The sequence below is a fragment of the Scyliorhinus canicula genome, chromosome 11 (assembly GCF_902713615.1).
Source record: "Scyliorhinus canicula chromosome 11, sScyCan1.1, whole genome shotgun sequence".
Classification (NCBI taxonomy): domain Eukaryota; kingdom Metazoa; phylum Chordata; class Chondrichthyes; order Carcharhiniformes; family Scyliorhinidae; genus Scyliorhinus; species Scyliorhinus canicula.
Window position 1 is genome coordinate 161834511 of NC_052156.1, and position 26087 is coordinate 161860597.

The following is a 26087-nucleotide window of genomic DNA, read 5'->3' on the forward strand; positions in this document are numbered from 1 at the left end:
CATGATTTCCACTGTTCAGTTTAAATGACAGTTTTCTCTCATTTATATTGGAAAAACCTGAGGTAAAATCTCAAATTGCACATTTTAATTTCATAGTTCTTTTTGACACTGATGGTGGAGGGACAAGTCTAATCATCTTATATTGTAAATAGTGACAAATTGATTTTGTGAATGTGTCAGTCTGAACTTTATTTTTAGCTAACTCAGTGTAAGCTCTGTGCTTTTGTTCCTGAGAGAAATTTGTCTTTGATGGTTCCACACATTTCCACACATTTAAGAGTAATAGGCTATAGGTAATGTACCTGCAGTTGGATGCAATAGAATAGGATAATCCAAAACAATGGGTGGGATTTTTGGGTCTTTCTTCCTGCTGGGATCATCTGGACCCGCTGAAAGTCAATGTACCTTGCCGGCTCACTGCATACCCTGCGTCCTGACCAATGTTAAGCCGAGAGACTAAATTTGTGGGTAGTTTACCTCCGGCTGCTCTGATGTATATGAACATAATTTTTTTTTGATGATTTGTATTAATTTGCCTGTTGTTTCCTTCTACAGATAGTGTTTAAGTGGCATGACCTAGACCAGAGGAAATGGTTGAATGCTCCAAACAGGCTTTATTGTCCTTGGAACCAGAAAGCAGAAAACCCTTGATTTCAAGTATGCAAGAACCAACAACTTTGAAGACTCAAAGTTCAGCTAATCTAAATGGAGAGCAGTATGGCTCAGGTACCCATTCAGTGTTTGTTATTTAAAAAGCCAGTCGAACATTGAATTTCCAAATATAACTGACTGTGAAGTAAAATCTTCGAAACAAGTGCTGACCCAGGTTTATTCATATTGCTCTGATTACATGGTGTTGTCATATGGAGCACTTGGTGATGCTGATTGGGCTTTAGAACAGTGCTATGATGTATGTGGCACACAACGCTGAGATATAGTGATGAAAAGAGTGAGATTGCAGCTTGTCAGCATAGTATTGCTGTCATAGCACACCAGGGGTGGATTTCAACCCCCTAAAAATTCGTATATAGGGCGGGTTTGGCGGGCTGTTTCCAGTCGGCTTTTTGGGTGAGATCCACACTTGGGGCGCGATTTATCCACCGTGTTGCTCCCGGTGCAGATCTGAGTGCGCTAGTTAAATAGCGGGAGAGGCCAAAATAGAAATTCACGGCGGGCATAACGTGGTGGTTAAACCATCTGTGGTCTGCTGTGCCCTCCACAACATGGCACAGTAGAGGGGCGACATGCAGGAGGAGGAGGAGGGAGAAAATGGCCTCATCTGATGAGGAACTGCTGGACCAGGAGGGGATGGTGGATAACCCCGGGGAGGAAATGCAGGAGGAGCCGAAAGGTAGCACTCATGCGGAGACAAGGGTCCAGCATACCTGGAGGACCAAACCTGTTTCTCGTAGAATGAGGCTTTTTCCATCAGCTCACCCACCCCCACCCCAACGACTGTCCAAGGGTCTGGGTTCTGGGTTCTATCACCCCAGAGTGGTGGGCCTGAACCTTATCTCCAAGGCTGACGTGGCCGCACTTCCAGTTTGAAGGTCGCCAGTTCTACCTGGGATTGCTGGTGCTCATCATATGTAAGACCTGGCTGTATTCAGCAACCATGTTGCATGAGGGAAGGACACTATCTAGAAAGTGGAGGAACGAGTATTGGAAATACTGCCTTCCAGTACCTGCACCGACCCTCTAATAGGACACCCTTCCTATTCCCGTAACCGCACCTACCGTTTTGGACACCAAGTGGTAATTTCTACCTAACCTGTACATCTTTGGACTGTGGGAGGAAACCTGCGCAGAACCCGGGAGAATGTGTAAACTCAACAGTCACCCGAGGTTGGAATCGAACCCAAGTCTCTGGCGCTGAGGCAGCAGTTCTAACCACTGTGCCACCACGCCGTACCTGAAGTGCCTGCCAATATCCTTTTGTTAAATCCAGGGAGCTGATGTATCCAGTTGCTCAATTAGTTCACCAAACCAGGGGATGGGGTATGCATCAATGAGGGAGATGGCATTGATTTTACAAAAATCATTGCAAATCAGGTTTTGGTACCAAGATGGTCGGGCTCACTGAGACTCATCAATAATCCCATCTCCAATATTATCGTGACTTCCCATCTGGCCTCTTGTCGGACTTCAGATATTCGATAAGGTCGGAGCCTTGCCTTACGGGCTGGGTCACTATTGTGTTGTGTACAAATGCCGTTCTTCCAGTGAGACTAGAGAACACATCTTCATTTTGAACAAGAATTCGCGCACCTTTTGTTTCTGTTATGGGTTCAAACCCCCCAGTGACACTTCTAACACGCAGTCCTCTTCCACTGGATCAGGTTTTAGGGAGGCTAAATTCTTTTACAGTAAATTTACATGGTAAATCCGCTCTGGTTTTCAGCGACCTGGTTGCCTTATTTATAGGTAACCAGACCTACCTTTTTGAGATCTTCATAGGGTCCCTTCCACCTCACAAGGAACTTGCATTCTGTCGGCACCAAAATATGATTTCCCACCTTGGGTATGGCACCTCTTGTTGTAAGCCCTGGTCTGGGCCACCTGGGCTTTCTCCAATTGTTCCTTTTACTATTAGAAGTATCACATGTATCCATGTTCTCATTTGATTGACGCATTTGATGAGGACATGGCTGATCCTCCCAGGATTCTTTTGCGGTGTCCAGTAGGCGTCACGGTCTTGTGGAACACAGAAGCTCAAATGGCGAGAAACCTGTCGCAGTCTGAGGGGCAAGTAATGAAAATGGCAATAGCTGGACCCAATTTCTTTTATCCTTTAGCATCTGTTTTAAGACTTATCTTTCCACTAGGCCATCTGTCTGCGGCTGATATTCAGTGGATTCTGAAGGGCCATATGATCTGAGGCATGAATGGGGGTCCCCTTGTCAGTTAGGATCTCCTTTTGGTTGACTGACTCGGTGGAGAAAATAAGAGACATGTTCCTGCTATATTTGTGGTTGTAGTGGCAAAAAGCCGGTTGGCTTCAGGATACCTTGTAACATAATCAACTATCACTAAGGTGTATTGATATCCCTTAGCTGACTACATGAGGGTCCCTACTAGATGCATTTAAAGGGGTGTCTATCAAGGGAAGTGGAATGAGTGGACTCTGATAATCTGGCCTGGCATTCTCTGTAGGTTCTGCAAAACTGTTGCACATAACCGTAAGATAGCAGGGCAGGTGGATACAGTGGTTAAGAAGGCATATGGTATACTTGCCTTTATTAGCCGAAGCATAGAGTTAAGAGCAGGGAGGTTATGCTGGAACTGTATAATATGTTGTTCAGGCCACAGCTGGATGTGCAGTTCTGGAATCCACATTATAGGAGGGATGCAATAGCACTGGATAGGGTGCAGAGGAGATTTACCAGGATGTTGCCTGTGTTGGACAGTTTTGGCTATGAAGAGAGATTAGATAGACTTGGGTTCTTTTCCTTGTAGCAAAGGAGACTGAGAGGGGTCACGATAAAGATGTATAAAATTGAGGGGCACAGATAGTGCAGACAGAAGCAAACCTTTTCCCTTGGTGGATGGGTCAATGACCAGGGGGCATAGATTTAAGGTAAGGGGTAGGAGATTTAGAGAGGATGTGAGGAGAAACTTCTTTATCCAGAGGGTGGTGGGAGTTTGGAATTCACCGACTGAAAGGGTAGTGGAAGCAGAGACCCTGATAATATTTAAAGCATTTTCGATGTGCACTTGCAATCCCAGGGCATACAAGGCTGGGGCCAAGTGCTGGAAAATGGAATTAGAATGGTTCGATGATTGTTTTTGACCAGCGCAGACGTGATGGGCAGGAGGACCTTTTCTATGCTGTAGGACTCCTGGTCAGTAAACTGGTTCAGCAGTCGCTCCTTTGCCTTCTGTACTCCCCAGGTGTCCCCCTAGTAAATGGGCTAGATCAAACACAGTGGGTGCAATTCTCCCAAACCGGGAGAAATCGTAAGGCTGGCGTCAAACCTGGGCGGGTTTGACACCAGACCCCCTTCCCGACCGGGAACCGATTCTGGTCCCCGGTCGGGGCTAGCAGCCCGACGCCGTAAGCTCCGGCATCACGGGCTTAACGAATTTCGTTAAGCCCGCTTGCCCGAGTTAGCGCCGGCTGACGCGTCATATGACGTCAGCCGCGCATGCGCGGATTGGAAGACTCCAACCCGCGAATGCGCGGATGACATCATCGCGTATTTGCGCGAAACCTGCGCATGCGCGGGCCGGGATGCCCCTCAGCCGCCCCGCGAATGCATACTGCGGGGCGGCGGAAGGACAAATAGTGCGCGGGCATTGGGCCCGCTGCCCGCGATCGGTGCCCACCGATCGTGGGCCCATGGCACCCTTGGCACGGCCGTGGTACTGCCGTGCCAATCGGTGCCATGGTTATAAAATGCGAGTGTTTACGGCCATTTTTACGAACGGCCAGACCAGGTGTGTTTGCCGTTCGTAAAAACAGCCGTAAAGGGCTGGGAACTCGGCCCAGCTGTCAGCTGTGAATCGCTGCCGGCCGTAAAAAAACGGCGGCAGCGATTCGTATCGGGAGTCGGGCGTTTGGGGGGGGGGGGGGGGGGAGAATAGCGGGAGGGCGTCGGAACAGCGTGGCCGCAAAATTTTACGAGCCACGCTATTCTCCGCACCGTCGGGAGTGCGGAGAATCTCGCCCAGTGTGTTTTGTTAAGATCAGGGAACAAAAAGCTGTCCCATCTCAATTTCTCCCCTTGTCTCCGTTCTTTTTTTTTTTGAAATAATTTTTATTGAAAAATTTTGATTTTATACAACAACATTGACACACCTTAGTAAAATACCGAAAATAACAATAATATTAACAATCGTATACATTCGCCCCACCTCCATGAACCCCCCCCCCCCCCCCCCCCCCCCGGGTTGCTGCTGCTATTGACCAAGTTACCTATCTCTGAGCCAGGAAGTCCAGAAAAGGCTGCCATCGTTTATAGAACCCTTGTATTGATCCTCTCAGGGCAAATTTGACCTTTTCCAATTTTATAAATCCCGCCATGTCACTGATCCAGGTCTCCACGCTTGGGGGCCTTGCATCCTTCCACTGTAACACAATCCTTCGACGGGCTACTAGGGACGCAAAGGCCAGGACACCAACTCCAAAGATCGCGAGTCCCCACCCTGGTTTGACCCTGGATCCAACCACCCTCGACACCGTCTCCGCCACTCCCTTCCAGAATTCTTCCAGTGCTGGGCATGCCCAGAACATATGGGCGTGGTTCGCAGGACTCCCCGAACATCTGGTGCACCTATCCTCACCCACAAAGAACTTACTCATCCTGGTCCCGGACATGTGGGCCCGGTGCAGCACCTTAAATTGGATGAGACTAAGCCTCGCACATGAGGAGGAAGAGTTAACTCTCTCCAAGGCATCCGCCCAAGTCCCGTCCTCTATATGCTCCCCGAGTTCCTCCTCCCATTTAGCCTTCAGCTCCTCCACTGACGACTCCTCCAACTCCTGCATTACCTTATAGATGTCAGACACCTTCCCCTCTCCGACCCACACCCCCAAAAGCACTCTGTCCATCGTCCCCTGCGAGGGCAGCAAAGGGAATCCCTCTACCTGTCGCCTAGCAAACGCCTTTACCTGCAGGAATCTGAACATGTTCCCTTGGGGAAGGCCAAATTTATCTTCCAGTTCCCCCAGGCCCGCAAACCTCCCGCCAATAAACAGGTCCCTCAATTTGCTGATGCCCGCCCTTTGCCACCCCCTAAATCCCCCATCCGTGTTCCCCGGGATGAACCGATGGTTGCCACCCAGTGGAGCCTCCATCGAGCCCCCTGTTTCGCCCCGATGCCTTCTCCACTGTCCCCAGATTCTTAGGGTCGCCGCCACCACCGGGCTCGTGGTAAACCTCTTGGGGGAGAGCGGCAACGGTGCCGTTACCATGGCACCCAGGCTCGTACCTCTACATGACGCCATCTCCATTCTTTTCCACGCTGCCCCTCCCCCCTCCATCACCCATTTACGCACCATTGACACATTGGCTGCCCAATAGTACCCCAGAAGGTTGGCAGCGCCAGCCCGCCTCTATCCCTTTCTCGCTCCAGGAACACCCTCTTCACTCTCGGAGTCCCATGTGCCCACACAAAGCTCAAAATACTGCGAATCACTCTCCTAAAGAAGGCCCTGGGGATAAATATGGGCAGGCACTGAAAGAGGAACAAGAACCTCGGAAGCACCGTCATTTTGACGGACTGTACCCTCCCCGCCAACGACAATGGCAGCATGTCCCACCTCTTAAACTCCTCCTCCATCTGATCTACAAGTCTGGTGAAGTTATGCTTGTGAAGAGTCCCCCAGTCCCTGGCCACCTGCACCCCCAGGTACCTAAAGCTCTCCCCTGCCCGCCTAAGCGGGAGCCTGCCAATTCCTTCCTCCTGGTCTCCAGGGTGCACCACAAACACCTCGCTCTTGCCTAAATTTAATTTATAACCTGAAAAGGTCCCAAACTCATCTAGCAACTCCATCACTCCCGGCATCCCTCCCACCGGGTCCGCCACATACAGTAACAGGTCGTCGGCATACAACGACACCCTATGTTCCTCTCCACCTCGCACCAAGCCTCTCCACCTCTCTGAATCTCTCAACGCCATCGCCAGCGGCTCGATTGCCAGTGCAAACAGCAAGGGGGACAGGGGGCAACCCTGCCTGGTCCCTCGGTAAAGCCGGAAGTACTCCGACCGCCTCCTATTCGTGGTCACGCACGCCATCGGGGCCTCGTATAGCAGCCTTACCCATCTAATGAGCCCTTCACCAAATCCAAACCTCCACAACACCTCCCATAGGTACCCCCACTCCACTCTATCGAAGGCCTTCTCCGTATCCAGCGCCACCACTATCTCTGCCTCCCCCTCAATCGCCGGCATCATGATGACATTCAGCAATCTCCGCACATTCGTGTTCAGCTGCCTTCCCTTCACAAAACCTGTCTGGTCCTCGTGCACAACCCCTGGCACACAGTCCTCTATCCTGGTGGCCAGGATTTTTGCCAGTACCTTTGCATCCACTTTGAGGAGAGATATGGGCCTATATGAACCACACTGCTGGGGGTCCTTGTCCTTCTTTAAAATTAACGAGATCAGCGCCCGCGACATCGTCGGGGGCAAAGTCCCCCCTTCCCACGCTTCGTTGAGTGTCCGCACCAGCAAGGGGCCCACTAGGTCCACAAACTTCTTATAAAATTCCACCGGGAACCCATCCGGCCCCGGTGCCTTCCCTGACTGCATCTGCCCGATCCCCTTAACTAGCTCCTCCAGCTCAATCGGCGCACCCAGCCCCTCCACCTTCTCCTCCTGCACCTTCGGGAAAGAAAGCCTGTCAAGGAACCTCTCCATTCCCCTCCTCTCCCCCGTTGGCTCCGACCGGTACAGTTCCCCGTAAAAGTCCTTGAAGACCTCATTCACCTCTACCCCCTTCCGCACCACATTCCCACTCTTGTCTCTCACTCCAGCAATCTCCTTAGCCGCATCCCGCTTGCGGAGCTGATGAGCCAACATCCTACTCTCCTTTTCACCATGTTCGTACACTGCCCCTTGTGCCTTCCTCCACTGTGCCTCAGCCTTTCTAGTGGTCAGCAAATCAAATTTAGCCTGCAAGCTGCGCCTCTCCCCCAACAGTCCCTCCTCTGATGCCTCTGCATACCTCCTGTCCACCTCCAGCATCTTTCCCACCAGTCTATCCCTCTCACTCCTCTCGCTCCTCTCCCTGTGTGCTCGGATGGATATCAGCTCCCCACGAATTACTGCCTTCAGGGCTTCCCAGACCATCCCCACCTGAACCTCCCCCGTATCATTCACCTCAAGGTACCCCTCAATACTTGCCCGGACCCTCCTACACACCTCCTCCTCCGCCAACAACCCCACATCCAACCGCCACAACGGACCCTTGTCTCCGTTCTATATCGCAGCTGGTTGTTTACCACAAAATAAGGCCGGGTTAGAGGTGTGGTTGCTTCATTCTGTTCGATATCAATCATTTACACTTGTGCCCAGGCCTGTTTTTAAGGTTTGGGTCTTCCAACTGAGCCATTCCAAATTCACCCCACCATTCCCTTCCCTACAGTTTCGGCAGTTCAATCTCTGGTATCATAGAATCCCTGCCATCCAGAAGGAGGCCATTCGGCCCATCAAGTTTGCACTGACCTGCTGAAAGAGGACCCTAGCTAGGCTCGTAGCCCCACCTAACCTTTGGACACTAAAGGGCAATTTAGCATAGCCAATCCACCTAACCTGCATATCTTTGGACTGTGGGAGGAAACCTGAGCACCCGGAGGAAACCCTTGCAGGCACGGGAGAACGTGCAGACTCCACACAGTTATCCCAGGCCGAAATTGAACCCAGGTCCCTGGTACTGAGGCTGCAGTGCGAACCACTGTGCCACCATGCCACCCCGCACAGTAGACCATCTTCTTCCTCCTCCCCACTTGCCTCAGCTTCCAGGGGTTCATCAGTTGTGGGGAATGGGTGGGGTGGGTGGGGAACGGGGACGGACTGTCCTCTGCCTCATGCAAATATACAGTTTGGTACCACACTTGCTCCCATTACTCTTGGAACAGATTTTTATCTCGAGGAACTATTGCTGGGGTGACTGCTGCTGAGTCCAGTAAAACATCCATGTTCTGATGTTCCACCTTGGCCTGTCTGTCTGCAGAACTGAGTTTGCAGTCCATCTCGTCCTCTCCTGCTATATCCTGCTCTCTGGTATGGGCATTGCACAGCAAGGTGCCCCTTTTCTCGGAAACCATAACATCGGCAGGCGTCTAGTTCTGGAACCCAGCCTTTCGTGTGTCTTGGTCCTCGCCCTGGGTTTATAGAGTCATGGAGCTTAACAACACAGAAAGAGGCCCTTCGGCCCATCATGTTTGGCCATTAAGCAATATCTAATCCCATTTTGAGCACTTGGTCTGGAGCCTTCTATTCTATGGTGTTTCAAGTGCTCATCTAAATGCTTCTGAAATGTTGTGTGGGTTCCCGTCTCTACCACCATTTCAGGCAGTTGAGTTCCAGATTCTCAACACCTCTGGTGGGAATCTGTAGCTCAATGTCTCCAGACATTCCAGACAGAGTTTGTGGGGAGTGATTCTGCTCTTGACCGCCTGTTTGCTCTTCCAACAGCAACTGTTTGGTAGTGGCTTGTGTCTGAGTTGCTTTTTGTTGCGTCCGGGTTATTACCTGTTACCTGGGTGAACTTCTGGATAAGAGCGTCCATGTCTCTTTCGTCTCGTATTAGCAACCCATAACCTATGCCCACATTCTTCACCAATTACTTGCATTTGTGGCGCAACGGTAGCTCATCTGACTCCAGATCTGAAGGTTGCATGTTCAAATAACGTCAGGCTGACGTCCGTTGCTTCCAGGAATTTATGGGCAGCATAGTAGCCCAGTGGGTAGCACTGTTGTTTCACAGTGCCAGGGTCCCAGGTTCTAATCCCGGCTTGGGTCACTGTCTGTGCAGAGTCTGCACGTTCTCCCCGTGTCTGCGTGGGTTTCCTCCGGGTGCTCAGGTTTGGATAGTGGCGCAGTGAGGGAAACGGGACGCCCGAGACGTGAATAAGCAAGGAAACCACCAGTGCATCTCCTTAATCAGTCAAATGAAAGATCAAGCAGATGGGCAGCATGGTAGCATGGTGGGTAGCACTGTGGCTTCAGCGTGCCAGGGCCCCAGGTTCGATTCCCCGCTGCGTCACTGTCTGTGCAGAGTCTGCATGTTCTCCCCTTGTCTGCGTGGGTTTCCTCTGGGTGCTGCGGTTTCCTCCCACAGTCCAAAGACGTGCAGGTTAGGTGGATTGGCCATGATAAATTGCCCTTCGTGTCCAAAAAGGTTAGGAGGGGTTATTGGTTTGCGGGGATAGGGTGGAAGTGAGGGCTTAAGTGGGTCGGTGCAGACTCGATGGGCCGAATGGTCTCCTTCTGCACAGTATGTTCTATGAAAGGATTGAGAAACAAGCAGCAAGAGTTTCAATGTTAAATTAGGCACAGAGAAAGAAATAGAGGGGGAAAAAGATTAGACAAGAAAAGAGACATCAACAACAGTAAACATTTTTCTTTTAATATTTTTTTAAAAACATCACCATTTTGGGAAATTCTCTGAAATATCTCTAATAGTTCAATTTTAATGCCAAATGTTGATTGGTAGTAATTAACAATGATTGCATTTTTTAAAGCGATGTTTTCATTTGTAATGACAATTTAACTTTTTGTTACAAATTTTTAGTTCATAGCTACAGTGCAAATAGAGCAACTACATGCTGTCTAATGGAGATCAATAGACAGTGAGGTGGCGTGGTAGGTGCAACTATACACCAGTTTTGGGATATTGCCATTTAACAACCCATCTACACCTCACCTGAAGCACCATTATTGACAGTAAAATCAGACTCTTAATCAGTGGTGCTTTATTTTTGTTTTCCAAAAGTACAGCCAAAAGAAAAATTACCATCCATGCAGTTACAAACATAAGATAGAGTATTTGCAGTTAAGAGAAATGAGCGTCACATTGCTATCATTAGGAATAATATGATTTCTGATATTTTTGATGCAGTTTATTTAATAAGCAAAGAAAGAGCTTGCAACTTCGCGCAGGTTCGGATGCCGTATTACATTGAGTGTGTTATAACCTGCCTGATTACTGCTGGCTGGGGACTAATGGCAATCCCACAATCCTTAGTGAGTATGAGCTTCCCCAATGAGAGAGGGGGGGGGGGGAGGGGGAGGGGGAATCATTTGCAGAGTCACCTGCATAATAGAGCTGGCCAGTGTGGAACCAGTCGAGAGGAATGAGCAGTGGTGGAGTACTGCTGCTGTTGTATATATGTAATTGTAAATTAAGTTATTTCTTTTGATTCTACAAACTCATGCTGGATTTTTCTTGGCCCTCACAAAAATGTGCCATGTAAATAAAAGCAGAACTTAATGCCAGGATCTTTCAGTGGTAATGGTGGTGAAGCTATAAGTCTTCCCTGTCATTTGTTCTGCATGCGCAGATCAAGGCGGAAATCCATAAATTGTTATCAGTGATTCTCCAGAGGTGTATTGTTGAGGACCCTCAGATTGCAATCTATAGGAAATCTTTGAAATGATGAGAACGTCTTGATGTTCCTTTTTTTTTTACACCTTGTTGAATGTGTGATGAGCTTTTAATGGAGTATGAACGGCCCTGAAAAACTAATTTTACGTGGAATGCCAAATTTCTCCATTTTGATAAAATCCACATTTTAAACTTTTTGCATTTTATTTTATTTTTATAATTTATCCAATCATTTATTTTGTTATCTTAAATTTTACATTAAAGGTATTCAGTGCTTTTAACTTCCTGGTTTGCTGTGTTTAACTACTTTAGTGTGATTCACTGCTTACCTTGTTTACTGACATCAACTGGAGTTGACACCTGGATTTCTCCAATTTATTTGGCATGAGATTTAAACTGTCTTCAGGAAAGGAGAACATGACTAGATTGCTATATCCTTGTGTGCAGCTTTCTTCAAATTCAGCGTGAGATTTATAATAATAATAACAATCGCTTATTGTCACAAGTAGGCTTCAATGAAGTTACTGTGAAAAGCCCCTAGTCGCCACATTACAGCGCCTGTTTAGGAAGGCTGGTACGGGAATTGAACCCGCGCTGCTGCCATTGTTCTGCATTACAAGCCAGCTGTTTAGCCCATTGTACTGAACCACCCCCCTTTACTTTGCCACTGACCACAAATTCCAGGCTATTAAAGTCCGATAGAAGGAAAGGTCATCCTATCAGTACATTTGTCTGTTCCATTATGACATGTAATTGTGTTTTAAATGGTAACCTTATCAAGCAAGGTGTTATTTCAATGTTTGAATGCCTGTTTAATTTAATGAGGCCCTTTTCCAATTGTAAAATGTAAGGTTCTCGCAAAATCCTTACTCATTACACTCATCCTCACATTTAGGAAGGATGGTAAGAAATCGGATCCCGAAGGTAGAGATCTCAGGATTACTACGGGTGCCACGTTCTAGTCAGAGTAGAAATGACAGGATATATAGGATGAATACGTGGCTGAAGGGATGGTGTCAGGGGTTTCAGATTCCTGGGGCATTGGGACCGGTTCTGGGGGAGGTGGGATCTGTACAAACTGGATGGGTTATACCTGGGCAGAGCTGGAACTGATGTCCTGGGGGGCTATTTGTTAGAGTGGTTGGGGAGTGGTTAAACTAATGTGGCAGGGGGATATGAAATGATGCAGGACGTCGGAAGGTAGTAAAACAAGGGCAGAAACAAAATGCAGTAAGGGGGAGAGTGTAAGGCAGAGAAGACATAGTCAAAAATCAAAAAGAGTGACAGTACAAGGTACAGTGACTGAGCGGAGCTCAGTGAATAGGCCCAGTAATACTAAAAGGAATAAAACGGGAAGTAAAAACATAAATGGAAAGCGACGCGGCAGGTTGTGACATGAAGATATGGGTTCAACGACAAGGAACATTAGGAGAAACATTAAGAGGTAAAATTACTTGGGAGAAGTTACTGATCAAGGTGTTAAGATTCAAAACAGGTATAAAAGCCAACATAAGTGTACTTTACCTGAATGCTCGTAGTATTCTGAATAAGGTAAATGAGTCAAAATCATCGTGAATGACTATGATTTAGTGACCATTACTGAAACATGGTTAAAGGATGGTCACGACTGGGAGTTAAATATCCGAGGGTATCAAAACTATTCGGAAGGACAGAGTGGATGGTAAGGGAGGTGATGTAGCTCTGTTATTTAAAGATGACATCCGGGCAATAGTAAGGGATGACATTGGTGCTATGGAGGATAAGGTTGAATCCATTTTGGTGGAAATCAGGATTAGTAAGGTGAAAAAGTCACCGATAGGAGTAGTCTATAAGCCACCAAATAGTAACATTATGTTGGGGCAGGCAATAAACAAAGAAATAACTGATGCATGTAGAAATGGTACAGCAGTTATCATGGGGGATTTTAATCTGCATGTCGATTGGTTTAACCAGGTCGGTCAAGGCAGTCTTGAGGAGGAGTTTATAGAATGTATTTGCGATAGTTTCCTAGAACAGTATGTAATGCAACCTACGAGGGAACAAGCAGTCCTAGATCTGGTCCTGTGTAATGAGACAGGATTGATTCATGATCTCATAGTTAGGGATCCTCTCGGAAGGAGCAATCATAATATGGTGGAATTTAAAATACAGATGGAGATTGAGAAGGTAAAATCAAACACTAGTGTTTTGTGCTTCAAGGAGATTACAATGGGATGAGTGAAGAGGTAGACTGGGCGCAAAGACTTTATGGTGAAACAGTTGAAGAACAGTGGAGAACCTTCCATTGGGATTTTTCACAGTGCTCAGCAAAGGTTTATACCAACAAAAAGGAAGGACGGTAGAAAGAGGGAAAATCGACCGTGGATATCTCAGGAAATAAGGGAGAGTATCAAATTGAAGGAAAACGCATACAAAGTGGCAAAGATTAGTGGGAGACGAGAGGACTGGGAAATCTTTAGGGGGCAACAGAAAGCTACTAAAAAATCTATAAAGAAGAGATAAATAGATTATGAGAGTAAACTTGCTCAGAATATAAAAACAGTACAAGTTTCTACAAAAAAGAGTGGCTAAGGTAAATATTGGTCCTTTAGAGGATGAGAAGGGCTTTTTAATAATGGGAGATGAGGAAATGGCTGAGGAACTGAACAGGTTTTTTGGGTCGGTTTTCACAGTGGAAGACACAAATGACAGGCCAGTGACTGATAGAAATGAGGCTATGACAGCTGAGGTCCTTGAGATGATTGTTATCACTAAGGAGGTAGTGATGGGCAAGCTAATGGGGCTAAAGGTAGACAAGTCTCCTGGCCCTGATGGAAATCATCCCAGAGTGCTAAAAGAGATGGCTAGGGAAATTGTAAATGCACTAGTGATAATTTACCAAAATTCACTCGACTCTGGGGTGGTCCCGACGGATTGGAAATTAGCAAACATGACACCACTGTTTGAAAAAGGAGGTAGGCAGAGAGCGGGTAATTATAGGCCTGTGAGCTTAACTTCGGTAGTAGGGAATATGCTGGAATCTATCATCAAGGAAGAAATAGCGAGGCATCCCATTGGGCAGACGCAGCATGGGTTCATAAAAGGGCAGGTCGTGTCTAACTAGTAGAATCTTTTGAGGACATTACTAGTATGGTAGAAAACGGGCAGCCAATGGCTGTGGTATATCTAGATTTCCAGAAAGCATTTGACAAGGTGCCACACAAAAGGTTGCTGCATAAGATAAAGATGCATTACACTAAGGGTAAAGTAGTAGCATGGATAGAGGATTCGTTAATTAATAGAAAGCAAAGAGTGGGGATTAATGGGTGTTTCTCTGATTGGCAATCAGTAGCTAGTGGTGTCCCTCAGGGTTCAGTGTTGGGCCCACAATTGTTCACAATTTACATAGATTATTTGGAGTTGGGGATCAAGGGCAATGTGTCCAAGTTTGCAGACGACACAAAGATGAGTGGTAAAGCAAAAAGTGCAGAGGATACCGGAAGTCTGCAGAGGGATTTGGATAGGTTAAGTGAATGGGCTAGGGTTTGGCAGATGGAATACAATATTGACAAATGTGAGGTTATCCATTTTGGTAGGAATAACAGCAAAAGGGATTATTATTTAAATGGCAAAATATTAAAACATGCCGCTGTGCAGAGAGACCTGGGTGTGCTAGTGCATGAGTCGCAAAAAGTTGGTTTACAGGTGCAACATGTGATTAAGAAGGAAAATGGAATTTTGTCCTTCATTGCTAGAGGGATGGAGTTTAAGACGAGGGAGGTTATGCTGCAATTGTATAAGGTGTTAGTGAGGCCACACCTGGAGTATTGTGTTCAGTTTTGGTCTCCTTACCTGAGAAAGGACGTACTGGCGCTGGAGGGTCTGCAGAGGAGATTCACTTGGTTAATCTCAGAGCTGAAGGGGTTGGATTACAAGGAGAGGTTGAGTAGACTGGGACTGTACTCGTTGGAATTTAGAAGGATGCGGGGTGATTTTATAGAAACTTATAAAATTATGAAGGGAACAGATAGGATAGATGTGGGCAGGTTGTTTCCTGGTGGGTGAAAGCAGAACTAGGGGGCATAGCCTCAAAATAAGGGGAAGTAGATTTAGGACTGAGCTTGGGAGGAACTTCTTCACCCAAAGGGTTGTGAATCTGTGGAATTTCTTGCCCAGTGAAGCAGTTGAGGCTTCTTCATTAAATGTTTTTAAGATAAAGATAGTTTTTTGATGAATAACGGGATTAAGGATTATGGTGTTCGGGCCGGAAAGTGGAGCTGAGTCAAAAAAAGATCAGCCATGATCTCATTGAATGGCGGAGCAGGTTCGAGGGGCCAGATGGCCTACTCCTGCTCCTAGTTCTTATATTCTCATGTTCAGGGGTTGCTTTAGCACGCGGCTAAATCGCTGGCTTTGAAAGCAGACCAAAGCAGGCCAGCAGCACCGTTCAATTCGCGTACCAGCCTCCCCGAACAGCCGCCGGAATGTGGCGACGAGGGGCTTTTCACAGTAACTTCATTTGAAGCCTACTTGTGACAAGCAATTTTCATTTCATGTTGTTGTGTTTGCATTCCGTTTAGTAACATTTTTTTTCTCCACTGCAATGCTTCAAACTTGCAGGCAATCAGTATTATGAAATCACAAATATTGCTGACTTTTGTACTTGACTGACTGGTCCTGCCAGCTGCAGAGTCAGAAACCATTGCAATTCCTGAAAATAATATTCCTTCAAAATTGTAAAAATGTTCAATATCTTCATAACTGAGTGATCCTCAAAGAACTTTGCTTATGCCAAGTTGGGCTCATCAGGTGCTGCCTGTAAAGGCAGAAAATTGTAATTATGGATAACTGTCAGGTACTTCAGTTTTAAACCATGAAGTAAGATAAACCCAGATGCTAAACCTCTTCTTTATCCTGTTTAAACAGATGTAGGCTCTGGGGGCGAGGATGTTGATTTCAACTGGGATGATTATCTTGAAGAAACGGGTGCAAGTCCTGCACCACACAACTCATTCAAACACGTACGTATGTCAACTCTTGAATATAATGAAATTAATGCCCAATATAATTTTGCCTCATCTGTAGTTTATAATTTTAAGAACTATCTATTTTGGGGCATTATGTGAAGTATTTAATATATTATGCTGTGGTATGTCGTTCATCTTTATGTGGAGCAGCAGGAGTGACTCAAATACGTTTTAAATCAGAACCCACAGTCCAAAGATGTGCAGGTTAGGCGGATTAGCCGTGCTAAAATGCCCTTTGTGTCCAAAAAAAGATTAGGTGGGATACTGGGTTACGGGTGTAGGCGTGGGCTTAAGTAGGGTGCTCTTTCCAAGGGCTGGTGGAGACTCGATAGGCCGAATGTCCTCCTGCGCTAATTCTATGATTTAGCAGATCCCCACCGCGACGGACGCCTCAGAACTTTGTTCATTTTTAGGACTTGTTAACTGTTACGGCAAGTTCATTCCGAACCTTGCAACCATATTGGCCCCCTTACATCTCCGACTCAAGTGCCGACGTGGAGGAAGCCGCAGGAAACGCTCTTCTGCAGGTAAAGAGAGAATTATTGTCTTCTGGGTCAGTAACCCACTATGATCCCACCAAACCCTTACTCGTCACCTGCGATGGATTGCTTTACGATATTGGGGCCGCCCTGTCGCCCTGTCACATCGAGTGGAGAATGGCGTGGAACAGCTGATTGCTTTCGCCTCTCTGTCAGAATGTAAATATCCACAGATCGAAAGGACGATCTGGCAGTGATCTACGCAGTGAAATAATTTCATACATTTACAGCCGCCATTTCACTTCACTTATTACCGCCCATAAGAGATCCTGTCCATTGTCTCCACGAGGATCTAACGCTGGGCCCTGCTGTTGACCGCCTACTAATGTTCATTCGAGCATCAGCCGAGGACCGAGATAGCAAACGCCGACACACTGACCCATTTGCCTTTACCGACTAGTCCCACATTGCCCTCCCAGGATGGACAGAGGGTCGCCACTCTAAACTTCTTGGATTCTGTGCCTGTTATGGTGTCTCGGGTCCATGAATGGACTCCAACAGACCCGATTCTCACAAAGTTATCTGGTGGCAGCGCCTGGATGTGGACATTGCAAAGTTGGTCCAGCGATGTCGAGCACCAGAAGCTCCCACTGGCTGCGCCGCTTCAACCTTGGGAATGGCTTGAATGGCCGAGGGCATAATTGCATGCCAGTTTTGCTGGTTCAATATGCCTCCTATTAATTGACGTCCATTCAAAATGGCTAGAGGTCCATAAAATAGTGGCAGTCACCTCCCGGTCAATCATCGAAATTTTGATTGTCACTTTGCACGCATGGCATCTCCAAACTGCTTGTTGCAGACACCGGCTTTCATGAGTGAGGAGTTCTCGGGATTTTTGAAGGCGAAGTGGGTACAGCACATTCATGCCGTCCCGTACCACTCAGTTACTAATGGTTTATTGGAGGAGGCAGTACAGACGTTCAAAAGAGGCCTCCAGAAGCAGTCTTCTGGTTTGATGGACATCAAGTTGGTTTTTTGCCTATTTTGCTGCAGGACCACCCACACGCAGTGATTTGGGTGGCCCCAGCTGAAATGCCGATTGGTAGGGCAAGCTTTGAACCCGCCTTAGTATGATTTTCCCTGACATAAGTGCGAAAAGTGCATCTCAACCATGAGCTTCAAGGGCGTTTCGCCATTCAACGTCAACCCACCAGACCAGGTGATTTTTCTGCACGTTCGAAACTTTGCAGACAAGTGCTATCCTCCACCAGATGTGGCCAGTTTCCTGTCAAATACAAGTCCCAAGGTCGAATCATGCGAAAGCACCTTGATCATATTTGGTCCAAGTGACCAATTCTTTGAAAGTTTCCTTGTGAGTGTAAAGTTTTCACCCAGTCGACTATGATGCCGCACAAGCGCGAAACGGAGCCCCAGTGGGCCAAGACGGCGAGATGTCTGAGGTCGTGGACATCGATTCGGAAATGGAAATTCGAGCATTGAAAATCTTGATGGGAGTCAAGAGTACAGCAGCCACCGAGACATTCCAATTTGAAGCGGCATTCGCCTTCCAGGTTCACACAACCCAATCCGGCACCTTGTGTGCATGCCACCCAACCAGAATTCAGTGCCCTCCTTCCCCACAGATATCGGAGGATTCGCCTGACTTGGTTAGAGGAGGAGTGGGGGGGGGGGGGGGGGGGGGGCGCAAGTTTCTTTGAACTACTCGACGTGGATTCCATCATGGCCTCCTAAAATTTACCATCAGGACACTTGTCGGCTTGATCGGCACTCCCATCCACCACCTTGTAAAGTCACTCTCTATGACTGGCGCAGTGTACCAGCTGCAAGATGCATTGCAAACATTCACCGAGGTGCCTTTGATAACCCTGTGGAGTATGAGCTTCCTAGACCCGAGCAGGGACCAACATGTTGGTTGTCCAATGGGGACTGTGAATGTAGGCTGTTACTGCAGTGGGCAGCTTATTGTTATAAGTAAAATAAATCTTTTCCTTCCTACCGCTGCCTTTCTTGGTCATTAAAATTGTAAAAAGAATATAGAAGCATTGCAGAAGTTAGGAAAAAAAAATGACTCGGGTGATATTATAACTTGAAGGTTATACTGATTGGGAAAAATTAAATAGGTTGGAGCTCTTTTCTCTCAAAGGCCTGAGGTGCTTAAGACTATGAAAGGGTTTAATACGATCGACTTACAGAAGGTGTCCCCACTTGAGGGACAGCCAAGAAATAGAGGCCTTAAATCTATGATAGTCGAGTAATTGAGGTGAATATCATTGAAGCATGATAAGCCGGAGCAAGGAATAAAATAATGCATTTGATGGACGTAGATGATGGAGGTTTGGGTGGAGTATAAATAGCGGCATTGAACCTCTTTTCTGTTCTATCAGTACTATGTAATTCAGGTGATTCTGCTCGGACCATTGTCCTCCATAAACTGGGACTGGTGACTAGTTATTAACTGAATAAATAATGGGTGTTTTTAAAACATTTATATACAGGTGGAAATCAGTCTCCAAAGCAGTTTCCAGCCAGGGATGAAGTTGGAAGTCGCTAATAAAAGTAATCCTGATACCTATTGGGTAGCCACAATCATCACAACATGCGGTCAGCTTTTACTCCTGCGCTACAGTGGATATGGAGATGATCGCAGGGCAGATTTCTGGTGTGATGTCATGACTGCTAATTTGCACCCTGTTGGATGGTGTTCACAAAATAAAAAGGGACTGAGACCTCCGAAAGGTAGGATTTATGGATTATCCCTGATAATTAGGAATCACAGAGATTGACAGCACAAAACAGGTGACTTAAGTTCTTGGACATGTTCTGAGAAGAAAGCACAAGAAAAATAAAATTAATGTGTAAGCAGTAAGATCAACGTAATATGTTTAGCACAGTGCTGGGATACTGATTCATGCTCCACCCCCTACTGCGAGCACAAATGTTGAAAATGGGTGTGACTTCCCCATCAGGATCCTGCCTGCCATCTTTTAAATTTCCGGTGTCAGCCTGTGAAAATCTGGCCGACCAGAGTTAACATTTGAGGTTGATCACCTTTCTTCAAAACTGAAAACTGTGAAGTTACTACAGAGTCAGGGAGGAGAACAAAAGCAAAGGTTTGTGTTATGTTGGGAGTGCAGGAGAAATTAAATGACAAAATGAATGATGCTGCAAGACAAAAGCAGATGGTAATGGAGCAAGTAATGAAATGATTTGGGTCTATAGGAGGTTGAATTGCTGTTATTTGAGCTGTTTATTGCATGTACTGGTAGTGTATTCACTGGCAATCATGACACCTAGGCTCAGATTTTCACCACAACAGTGAACCTTTCCATCATGGTGAAAATCCCAGAAATGGCCAAAGTATCTCAGTCCCGCTCCTGAACCTAGCATTCCCTATCTTCACTGAGTGGGTCTGGATGTGGGCCGGGGTTCACACATGCACGACTCATGGAGGAAGCTGTCCATTTAAATTGTCAGCTGCTTCCACTGAAGTGGGATTTTGGAATAAATAGGTTAGGATTTGGAGCGTGCAGATTAGAACAGCTCAAAGGAAGTCCGGATTGGTGGATTCTTATAAATAACCAGGGTACTGCTTTGGAGAAGTACATCACACCTTTGGATAGTGTTCCGGTACAACTTTGGGAGAGTTAAGATACACTTGAATGAATGAAATGAAAATCGCTTATTGTCACAAGTAGGCTTCAAATGAAGTTACTGTGAAAAGCCCCTAGTCGCCACATTCCGACTCCTGTTCGGGGAGGCTGATACGGGAATTGAACCGTGCTGCTGGCCTGCCTTGGTCTGCTTTCAAAGCCACCGATTTAGCCCTGTGCTAAACAGCCCCAGTTGGGACTTTGGGATTCCTAAACTGAAGATGGTACATTTTTACGCATATTTGTATATACAAACTGTCTAATCTGTCAAAAATCCATCCAGAAAGTGTCCAAGGATAGTAGGTGAGTTGGCATGAAGTGGGTAAGGGGAAAGGGCAGTGAGCTGGCATGAAGGGGTAAGGTAAAGGGCAGTGGGGGAAAAGGGTTGACATGAGTTAGCACCAAGTTGGCATGGGGCGATGGTTGCCATAGGAGAATGAGTGGCTGGGTGCGCAGGGCTGGCACGAATTGGATATTGTGTGTGTGGGGGGGGGGAGGCCTGAGGGGTTTATTTTGTATTGCTTATTTATTTAAACACCGTTCTTGCGCCCAGCCTGCAGATTGTTTAAGGGTTGTTTCTCTCTTTCCTCTCTTCTCCTCTCCCCCCCCCCCGCCTCCCCACTGAAAATCTGACCTGTGGGTGAATGAATTTTAAATGTTGCCAAGCTAAGAAATCACCTGACTCTGTGCTGACCCAGGGATGGAAACTTGGGCCTTAGTTTAGATGGTTTCACAGCTTCTGGTCTATTTGCAATTATTTCCCACACATTAGGAAAGTTCAGGGGCCAATTCCAGATCTTGCGATTCTACTCCCTGCATTGTTTCTGGTATTGTTTCAGTAATGACAAAATGCGAGCAATCCATTTTCAATATAAACCAAAATAATTTGTAGTTTGCTTTTTTAAGAACTTCATTTATTCTTTTCAGTCAGAGTATGAGGTTGGATCAGCACCAATTCTCCACTTTGTCATTTTTCTTTAAATCATTTGACCATTTTTGACACAATTTGATATTTTAAAATCTTATTTTGAATATTTTGGAAAGTATTAACCAATAAATCATGTGGAATAAATACCATTTATTAATACTATGTTTCCACGCAATGCAGTTGCTTCTCAGTGAAAGATTCTTCTGTTGTTTTGCATGAAGGCATGATTTTCATAAAGCTAAGCCATTTTTCTGCAGCTAAATGTGTGGACCGGTTTTCTCAGCATATAAAATTCTCGGGAACATTACAGGCAATAGTCTCTGGGGTATTCTTGTAGCAGACATTGTTTGCACATGACATCTTGAAAGGTTTGTAAATTTGAAAAGATGTTTGGCATCTGAGAAACAAAATTACACATTGCATAAAAATAATTTATACATTTGTGCCATTTTGTAATTAAATGTAATCAATATAATTTTGGACATGTGCAGACAAGTCTTTATATTTAAGTATTGTGTCTGAGAGACAATTGAATGAGCTATTGTTTTCTCAATTTATTTAAGTCAATCATTTAATTTCTATTTAAACTTTTTTTAAGATGTAATGACTCATCTCAAACTGTTGTTGTGTAACAGGACTTGCTCGGATAGTTACTAAGATGCGATCATTTATCCTCATCTGAAATCTGCCCATTTCAGACCACTACATAAAACGTTCTTTTGCACCAGTGTGCTTAGTGAACTGTAATGATGAATGTCTTTCAAAATGGTATTGTTCTTTTTTCAAGAAAGTAATGTCTTTTTTTTTAAAAAGATTATTTGTTTTTGGGGATTGAACATATATTTGAAGTACAGTATTATATTGTGGTCTTTAACCTGCAAGGTCACCATACTTTGTATAGACATAGCTGGATGAACTTGCATCCTACAGAAGCAGATTTGATGCCAGCCGTGAAATAAAAGGTCTGGGTATTATAGTGAGTAACTCCCTAAATGTTCATGAAGCTGTAGCTAAAGCAAGCTAGGTTCTAGGATGTATTCATTTGACCAATTTACTACAAAACAAAGCATTCCATTTTGTCTTTATAAAAGACCTTGGCTTGGTCTCCGTTAGAATGCTGTGATCAGTTTTGGACCCCTCACATGATCGGGAATTGAAACTCTGAGGAGGGCCACAAGATTAATTACCAATTTAAAACATTTTAGCTATCCAGATGGGCTCAAAGAGCTAGGCCTGCATATATTGGAGAAGTTTAGATTCATGGCACAGTTTTAGTCAAGGTGTGAACCGCGTCATATTTGACAGCAACTGTGGTGCAGCATCTTGCTCTTATTCTCCCTTCTGTTTCCAGGGTGTTCATTATGGTTGACTATGTTGCTCGATCAAATTCCTGCCAAAATGAATTAGTTGCCATTGTGAGCTTTCATTGTGGGTCTTTAAAGAGGCTCAAATTATTTGTTTTGGGTGCAGGAATAGTGATAGATTTTGATTTACTAAGAAGCTGACATCCGTCCTCAATGTAGGTGGTTATATATGGATTTTTTAAAGTCATTTTTAGTTATTTAAAATCCGGTTACACTCCAATTGTAGACTAGGCATAAAACTGCACCTGGTTATTGTTTTGGAATATATTGCAAAAAATGTTTCAGAAAACTGCTTTCCAGAATGCTGCCCGTTTTTGGGCTTGTCACGGACAGTTGCAGACTCCGTCATATCCAAATGAGTGAGTGGAACCTTGAGCAAAAAACCCCTTAAAATCAGTGCCATTTGCAGCCAGATTGCTGATTTTTTTTTTGTGCTTAGTGGAACGCTTCACCATTTTGTTTCACCCTACACCACCAATTCTGTATTGCCATTGATTCTGTCATGCTCCCCAATCACACTCTCAACTGAACCGGACAAGTGCCATCTTTTGACTTTGAGCTTTTAATCCTACATTTTATCCACTATCCAGGTGCTTACTTGACCTTTGCAATATTGCCCACTTCTGTCCTTAGTTTAACTCTTCAAAATGCTGAAACCCATGCACATGCTCGTAGACACCTTGCGACTCCACTGCTTGAAAGCATTGCTTGTAGCACTCCCATTGTGCACCCTCCATAAACTCTAGTTTTTCCAAAGTTTGCTATGTGCCCCACATTAATTCATCCTTCCATTTGTTGACAGCAATTACTCATACAAGATCACAGACTTGAAACGTTTACAGTTTCTCTCCCCATAGATGCCGCCATATCTGCTGAGTATTTCTACATTTTTTTATAATTTAGATTACCAATTCCACAGTACTTTGCTTTTCTATTGCTTCATCAACTTTGCTTTAAAACTGCCTTCCTAAATTTTTTCGCCTTTATACATTTCTTGCCAACTTTTATAAACCTTGGGGCCAATATTAATTCCCAGATAGAAATCTCTTGTGATCTGCCTAGTTTCCACCTAAAAAGGGCATGCATTTAGATATGGGTGTTTGGAATGGCCTTCCAGGAAGTAAGGAGGGTTGTGTCCAATGTCATTTATATCGGTATTTGATCATGGGTGCTGCTGGCTTTGGGTGGGCTGGTTTAATAAAGGAGCTGTTCCTTGAGGAAATAATTTGAATTGATTGCATTTGTCGAGAGTTACTTGGTTCTTTTAAACATGCCTTAAGATAATGAACTATAACTATGATAGATATCTTTATGAAATTGACCTTTGTGGATGCTGATTGTATAGCAAAATTAGGGTACAGATACCCAAAAGATGCTTCTTGGCTTAATAAATGCTCTTGCAACCCAGGCAAATGATGCTTAACTCAGCATCTAAATATTTTATACAAAAAGAAGGATTTCTAGATGATAACACTGTCCGCAAGAGACCTTCATAGGAAGGAGATGCAGTATGTAAAATTGTGCCAGTGGTATTGTGGACTTGCTGCATCAAGTTGAATGTTTGGGCGTAGTGATGACTAGTGTGATATCCCATTAAGGGAATATGCAAATGAACGAGTATCCTGGATCCAGAGCAGCAGGGTCCAGCAGCCTGCTTGCGTGTATGTAGAATTGTAGTTGTGCTGTGCTCATGAGCAATAGTTTCTGAATCTACAAAATAGATCTGTTTGCCAAGTCATCCTGTACTCTATCTTCAAATAAACTGAACTTGTGTCTAGTTTGTCAGTCTTGTGAGAGATTGGTAAGTTTGTGTAAAGCAAACATAGAAATGTAACAAGAAGAGATTGTGAACTTCACACAAATACCACCTATTTGACTTAGTTATTTATTTGGTGACAGACATTTAGGATGGAAATCTCCCAACCCGCCCGCGACGGGTTTGATGGGGAGGGGTGGAGGGGGCTACTAAGGCAGTGAATCTGGCAAGAACCAAAAAGACAGAAACACGCCCATGTTAAATCCCGCTGCAGTTCTCCCAGTGGTGGGTCGCTCTTCCTGCTGACAGGTGTGCAATTGCAATTTGAATTCATTTGCATCTCATGAATGCTGTGGTGAATCACAGTAGTGTAATTCACACTGTATTTCACATGTTGTACTATGTCTCTGTAAGCTCGGCACACGAGCAGTTGCGCTGCTCTGCCACTAGGGGGAGATGCACTGGGAGTGTACGGGAGTTTGTACTGGGCTCCGCCCTTGGCTCCACCCATGACTCCTCCCCTAACCGGAAGTATAAAGGTCGATGCTGAGTGCCTGCCTGCCAGTTCATCTGGAGTTCATCGTGTCACAGGCAGGCTCTGTTGTAAGACGATTAAAACCACTGTTCACTTCTAACCATGTGTCGCGTGAATTGATGGTCTCATCAATTTAATCGTCTTAAGAAACAGTAAGGAACGACTATGGAATCAGCCCTCAAGCCTAATCGACTGGAACTCGACCCACAGGATGCAGAGGCGAAATAAATCTTTTCTCATTGGCTCCGATGTTTTAAGGCCTACCTGGCTGAAGCAAGCACCCCAGAAACGACGGAGGAGCAGAAACTCAGCCTACTGCACGCAAAGGTGAGCCATTGTATATCTACTCAGTTAAACTGTACCGGGCTCATATACAGAGGCCCTGGCCCTACTCGACAAAATGTACGTGAGGCCCGTCAATGAGGCCTACGTGCGCCACGTTTTTACTACTCGCCGCCAGCGCCCCACAGAATCTCTAGAAGAATTTCTAAGAGACTTAAAAGCCTTATCCCAGGACTGTAATTACCAGGCAGTAACTGCTGCTGAACACAGAGAACTTGCTGTCCGCGATGGCTTTGTTGCAGGCCTTAGATCAAATTACGTGCGCCAGCGACTGCTGGAGAAAGGGACTCAAAATTTAGAAGAAACTGTTGAACTCGCTACAACTATGGAGGTCTCATTTCGTAGCCTCACCTCGTTTCCTGCGGACTCCGCGACCCCGTCATGGGCCCCCGACCAGCGACTGCCCCAGGCCTGCGCCGCACGGCCACCCAGCCACCATGCTGCCCCAGCCTGCCACTTTTGTGGCCATTCCCAGCACCCGCGGCAGCGCTGCCTGGCCTGCAATGCGACCTGCAGCAGCTGCGGGCGAAAGGTCACTACGCCAGAGTGTGTCTGACAAGGAAAGCCCTGCCCCTAACCCTCCCGCGGCACAAAGCAACCGCTCTCCACACTCGCAGGCCCTGGAACGCTGCGGCCTATGCCTCTACTCTGCCCCCGCCCGCCACGTGCGATCCGTGGGGGCCGCCATCTTGGCGGAGCCCCACCACGCGGCCGACCACGTGTGACTCATGGGGGCCGCCATCTTGTACGCCACCTTCCTCGCCGCCCGCCACGTGCGATCCACGGGGGCGGCCATCTTGGGCTCCATCCTCTCCAAACTCGGAAAATTTGATTGAAGACTGCAACCTCAGCGGGCACTCATCGCGGGGTCACCCCAGCGCAGCTGACCGAGCCGCCAACGACCTGCAACTCAACGCAGTCACACTGGACCAATCGCGCCCAAAGCATCTCCA

The 26087-nt window shown here is 46.1% G+C and overlaps 1 protein-coding gene across 4 annotated transcripts in view; it reads left to right on the forward strand.

Moving 5' to 3' along the window:
- Nucleotides 1-26087, forward strand: part of sfmbt2 (Scm like with four mbt domains 2) — a 192212-nt gene that overhangs the window by 11184 nt on the left and 154941 nt on the right. For all 4 annotated transcript variants that reach the window (XM_038811888.1, XM_038811889.1, XM_038811890.1 and 1 more), the window contains exons 2-4: nt 556-726; nt 15959-16053; nt 19055-19295. In XM_038811888.1, the coding sequence (XP_038667816.1) occupies nt 591-726; nt 15959-16053; nt 19055-19295 (472 nt within the window). In that variant the 5' untranslated portion in view covers nt 556-590. The remainder of the gene's footprint in view (nt 1-555; nt 727-15958; nt 16054-19054; nt 19296-26087) is intronic.